The sequence below is a fragment of the Centruroides sculpturatus genome, unplaced genomic scaffold, assembly GCF_000671375.1.
Source record: "Centruroides sculpturatus isolate CEXI.00-Female unplaced genomic scaffold, Cexi_2.0 scaffold103, whole genome shotgun sequence".
Classification (NCBI taxonomy): Eukaryota; Metazoa; Arthropoda; class Arachnida; order Scorpiones; family Buthidae; genus Centruroides; species Centruroides sculpturatus.
The window spans coordinates 955,004-961,003 of NW_019384303.1; the positions used below are offsets into that span (position 1 = coordinate 955,004).

The following is a 6,000-nucleotide window of genomic DNA, read 5'->3' on the forward strand; positions in this document are numbered from 1 at the left end:
TACATAACCGATAGCCATGCAAGTAATTCTCACTGTCATGTCAACAGTATTTGCAATATCTATTTTTAGTTTAAGCTATTTCTTAGTTAGAATGGATTGTTATCTTATCATCTTAAAAGACAATTCAGATACGTTATAAAGTATATTCCGAGAACTCTATCAGTATTGGATTTTCCAAAACATTTTACATAATTTCAAAATATGTAGAATTTTCATGAATTTCTCTATAATTTTTTATGGAAATTCAATCAAATTTATTTTATAATTATACGCATATATTTTTAAAATAAATGAACACTGCAAATTTTTTTATATCCTCTAGTTAAAATTTAAAAAAAAAAGAAAAAAAATTCAGAGAGGATGAGGATGGAGAGCTCTGAAAATTCAGTTCACTGGTTTGGATATAAAAAAAATAAAATAAAAATTATTATACACAATATAAAAATATTAATAAGAATCACGTTATTGATTATTTAAAATTAAATATGTAAAATTGTTTTCGTTATTCATTACTTTTTTAAAGAACATTATTAAAATATTTAAAAATTTGATTTTAAATTTAAAAAAAACAGTATAAGAAAAAATTACTTATAAAATATTCACTTGCATATTATAATGATAAAACTATTTTTAACTATAATGTATTTTATTCATAAATATTGCCAATACTAATTTTATTGAATTGGAATGCTATATTTTACTACAGAAAAGACGACACGTGTATATCATTAATAATTAAAGCTGTGCACAAATAAATAATACATGGAAGAGATTAAAGAATATTGTTAACTGTAAATAATAAATTAAGAATTTTATGTATAAACGTGAAATATGTTTTCAATTATAAAATTCTAATTAACTATATTATTATTATTATTTTAGTTTATAATAGTTAACTAACTAATTATTTTGAATACTTTTTCTAAATACTTCATAAATATTTTATTTATTTTACAGTCTTACAAATCTTAGTTTATAGGTTATTTTACTATAAATTAAATCATGAAATATTTTGCGTAAAAATTAAATTAAATTATTTAATAAATTATTTAAAGTTTATTAAATATTTCACTATTTTCTTAATAGTTAAATATTTGATAATTCCTAATAAAATGATTAAAATTGAAATGTAAAAGGACATAAAATAATGAAAAAATAACAACATTAAATCTAAAGTAAATTTATTTTCTTACGTAATCGTATTTAATACTTAAACACTCGAATTAATTTATTATTATGAGTAAATCAAATATATCTCTATTATCTAAAATAATCATTATTTATTAATTACAATTTGTAATTAATTTGAAAAATATTGAAAACAAATATTAATTTTAAAAACTTGATGATAAATTTATTTCGATTTAAAAATAAGATATAACGACCTTCAGTTATAGTTAAAATGTATTTTTTGTCCTTGATAGATGCCATGCAATGCTACAGTTCATGGCAATGTTCGTTTTTCATGTTTTACAGATAGGCAGGAAAAATAATTGAAAAACTGAATTAGATACATGATTATAATGAAGTAATAGAGTTTTACTGTATTTCTGTGAAAATAATTCTAGTTTTATTCATGTTTTAAAAATAATAAACTGTAAATTATATATATATTTAAAATGTTTACGTATAGTTATGAGTCTTAAAATATAAATCTTTATATATTAAAAATACATATTAGGTTTTGGTTTACGGAAATTTTCATAATGCATTAAAATTACAAACCTTAACCTTTTAAAAATGCTAAAAATTCCGTATTAAATAACCTCGTGTTGTTATAATTAATTGAGTAAATTAATGGAAATTAATGTGAAATTTCATGTTTCTGTGAAGATTAATTATCCGAGTCAGTTATAAGTTATATATTTTTATATTTGATTGGTGATTGAAATTTACTTTTTAAAAAATAACTTCAATCGCAGTTGTATAATAATCTTTAATTAAAGTATTACTATTATCTGAAAAATTTTGGTTTGCTCTTCGTATATTATAACAATAGAATAGATGACGATAATCCCTAACGATAAGGAATTTGATGTAATTTTTTTTTTAATTTCAATTCGGTAATGCATTATATAAATTTGAATATGAAAATTTGGAGTAGATCTTTTAAAAGTTATTTTAAAAAATTTCTATTAGGATTTTTTAATAGAAATATTGAGATTAAATAAGTTTGAGTAACAGCCTTTACTATCATGCAAATAGGAGTTGTGACGATAATTTCGACACCATCGGTGCAGATCTTGAATAAGAACGAAAGAAAAGAGATAGGAAAAAACGCTTTGCCTAAATTTGAACGAGGTTAGAAAAAAACTAGGTCAGTGAATTATGCAGAAGCGTAGAAGGAACGAAAACGGATGTTCCATTCTCCAGTTCAGGGCGCTTGAGGACCCACGGCTGCCCCCGGTGTATAATCCCCCACCCTGGGGTGGAGACCCTTTGTGCCGACCGTCCCCACGGGTCTGGGGAAAAAAGCAGGACAGATGTCCCGAATTCATTGTATTTCTCCCCTCTTCCAACGGTTGCATGGGGGCCACCTTTTCTTTTCGTCGAGTGTTGTTCAGACAGGAAGGAAAAGTAGGTTTCCTGTGGGTCAAATAAGTGACGTTGCTTTATTATTGATGTAATCTCAATCAGTTCTAGATACAAATGGTAAAAATATTAATATTTTTAGGAAGTGGTCGCATACCTATCTACTTGCAAAATATTTATGTAAATATTTTGCATACTTTAACAAAATTGTCAATGACTCATCATTTACAGATAGCGCGTATTATTTTAAGAAAAAAATATAGAAAAATTATTTTTAAAAAAATCGCAATTTAAAATAAAAATATGAATTTATAGTCATATTCAAATAATATCAATTATAATCAATTATCATAAATTTTCTGACGTAGTTGACCTTGTTGTAACCTTGAAGGTACTTAAACTTTTTTCTTATATTTTATGAATGAATTTGCACCCTCTAATGTTATAGTAATCATATATAATATTTAGTAATATTAAATTTATATATATATATACAACAATTTAATTATGTATGTAATAGTTATATATATAATTAAATTTGTTAAAATTTTTTGTTTGTTTACAATAAGTATTAATTTATTATTTTTTTTATTTTTATTTTTTATTTTAGGGGATTTTGTACCAGGTGTGCCTTGCAATTGGAAATGTGCCCAATCTGTAGATCTGAAATCAAGTCAAGATTGGAAATGACATGATCAAGTATTCATTTTTCTGTTTTACTTGTATAATTTCTGTCTATTGATCTTAACTTATTTTCGTTATCTCTGGCAGAAACTACAAGATGTCAACGATTACCTCGCAAGTATCATCAGACGATTGAGTCATATATCTTTCCAGTGGAAACTCAGACAACCTCACTGCTTCACATATAGGAAGTTACAATCATTTATGGATGATGTCGAAGGATCCGTGAAGTCGAAAAGAAAGAAAAGAAAAATCCGTTCAAAAATGACATCAGTTTACTTTCTTTATACTTATTGTTTTCTCCTAAAATAATAGGAAATTTTGTTAATAAAGCACGACTGATTTATTGTTTGCTTTTATATCACGAATGTTACTACTATCTTCGAACACTATCATCATTCAGCCATAATATTTAATTCTTTTTATCATTTTAAGAATCTGGATACAAATTCCGGTCTCGTTTGTATGATTTATACAATGTTATCGTTGTCCATCATACGGAACCGATATTAATAGAATAATGAATGATATGTTCTTATTACAAAATTTCGAAAAATTTATATTTTTATTATTTATTTATTTTGATTTTAAAATTAAATTTTAAACTTTTAATATTAAATTTTATAAATGATGATTATGTTTTCGAGAATCTAAATTTTTTATTTTACTTAATTTAATCGCTAACTAAATTATATTTATCGGCATTTAACTTACATTTTCTTCGAAAGTTCAAGGCATTTTCGTTATTTGAATATGTATAAACGTTGTTAAGTTTGTAGTTTGAAGTATTTTTCATGAATATATTCTAATATTCAATCGGGTCAAATATAATTTATGAAGATTCCTACTGAAGTTTTCACGTGTCTATATTTTTTTCAAGTAGATATGAATAGTTAAAAAAAAAAAAAGTATTAATGAATGATGATGCATTTTGATATTAAATATTATTTTCAATAGCTGACAATATGTAATCAAAACTCGANTCTGTTTTTATGTATTTTTACAAATTTTAAAATAATTGGCTTTTCTTAATTTTTAGTGAAGTTAATATTTTCGCAATTGGAGAATATTTATGTATTCTCATATAACCTTTATCCGTGAATTAATTTAAATTTAACTATTTGGCTACGTTGAATTTGAAAATAGATTTGGTATGTTGATTAAATAGTACAAATCAAATATTCATATTAAAAGTAATTCTTTCATACAGTTTATGATGGATGTATAATATGACACCCAGTTTTCTTAATGTGCAAGGATTAACACTCCTCTTTTAATAGAAAATTTAAATGGAAATTTTTAATTATACATATTTTACATCTTATTAATATAATATGTAGACCAGTGTTTTGTACTACGTAGTCATCATTTTATAGCATGACTACGATCGAATACCAGAATGGCGAATCTTCAATTTCAGAGTAACATAAATTTAATAATTTAATATGAGAAAAACATAGAATACTTTAATGGTATGCCTTTAAAGGAAAAAAATTATAAAATGAAATTACTTGTTTTTTATAAAATAATTAAGCATGAAAAACTTCAAACTGATCGATCATATAACACGCAACATGCTAGTGCCTTGCATTAATCAATCAATGAGTCAATCACTCATGAAAGATTTCAAAAGACAAGAGTACTTTCCTGAAGCGCAAACAAAAACTCTTTATTGTTTGTCATACATAAAAGTAAGAATGATTCAGCAACTGATAACATTGTAAAAATTTCCTAGATAACTGTTATTTTTTTCAGTTAAAAAAAATATATATTAAACAAACATGGCATCTATCGATATGATACTTCTGCGTACTTTTTATTCGGATAAATTGAAAAATACACGCAATACTTTTCGTGTTTTATCTACTAGTATAAATTAAAATCTTGTGCAAATCAATTCGGTGTGTACTTAATTATTATAGTCATTCATTAATATTAAAAATAAAAAAGAATTAGCAATTTAGATTAAAAAGCTAGCAAATAGAAAATGATTAAACTCAATAAGTAAAAAAGTGAATTTTCTGTTAATTAAAAATGAGTTTATTTTTTAAATTCTTATCTTAAATAGCATAGAAGTAAATTTTCTATTATTCTTATCTTAAAATTGTCACTCAAATTTGAATGTACTGATTCATGCTGTTTATCTTCAGCTGTATTTCCATGTTCATGTAACTTTACAAGAATTTACTTACATATAATCATTTTGCATTTATTTAGAAATTCTAAATTCTGTTTTTTTTTTATCTTTCAATTTAACTTTTGTAAACTGATTATAAGAGTTCATAACAAATTTTGTAACAATTCTAATGTAGGTTTTATTTTTTTTCAAAATATTTTATAATGTATCAGAACTTCGGAGGTTTCTTCTCTGTAACTCTTTCCGCCTGTGGATACTAAGAGGGACTTTTAATCGAGCGATCGTAAGAGTTCGGTCAGTTCTCAAAAATTTATATATCTTTTTCTATAAAGTACATTATGATATACATTTTCGTAATGCATATTATAAAGTTAAAAACTTGATTTTCGTTTACTAGATCTAATTCCTAAGTTCGCTTTTGGTTTCGGTACACTTGAAAAAATCAGCTCTGCATAGTTATTGCCGCATTTTTAATATGAAACATGTTTTTTTTTTTATTTTAATGCAAATAACGTTTTCAGTTTAGACGAATGCATTATTTAAATTTTGGTAATTTTAATTTCTAATTTCATATCACAATGAAAAATATCGTAGCACAAATTTTTAACGTTTTCCTTGATTTTGAGTACAGCATTAAATTGTTATAT

At 24.2% G+C, this 6,000-nt stretch overlaps 1 protein-coding gene across 2 annotated transcripts in view; it reads left to right on the forward strand.

Moving 5' to 3' along the window:
- Positions 1-3,794, forward strand: part of LOC111618078 (RING finger and SPRY domain-containing protein 1-like) — a 103,522-nt gene extending 99,728 nt beyond the window's left edge. For both annotated transcript variants that reach the window (XM_023359507.1, XM_023359517.1), the window contains 2 exons: positions 3,143-3,231; positions 3,304-3,794. In XM_023359507.1, coding sequence (XP_023215275.1) covers positions 3,143-3,227 — 85 coding nt within the window. In that variant the 3' untranslated portion in view covers positions 3,228-3,231; positions 3,304-3,794. The remainder of the gene's footprint in view (positions 1-3,142; positions 3,232-3,303) is intronic.
- The last annotated feature ends 2,206 nt before the right edge of the window (positions 3,795-6,000 follow it).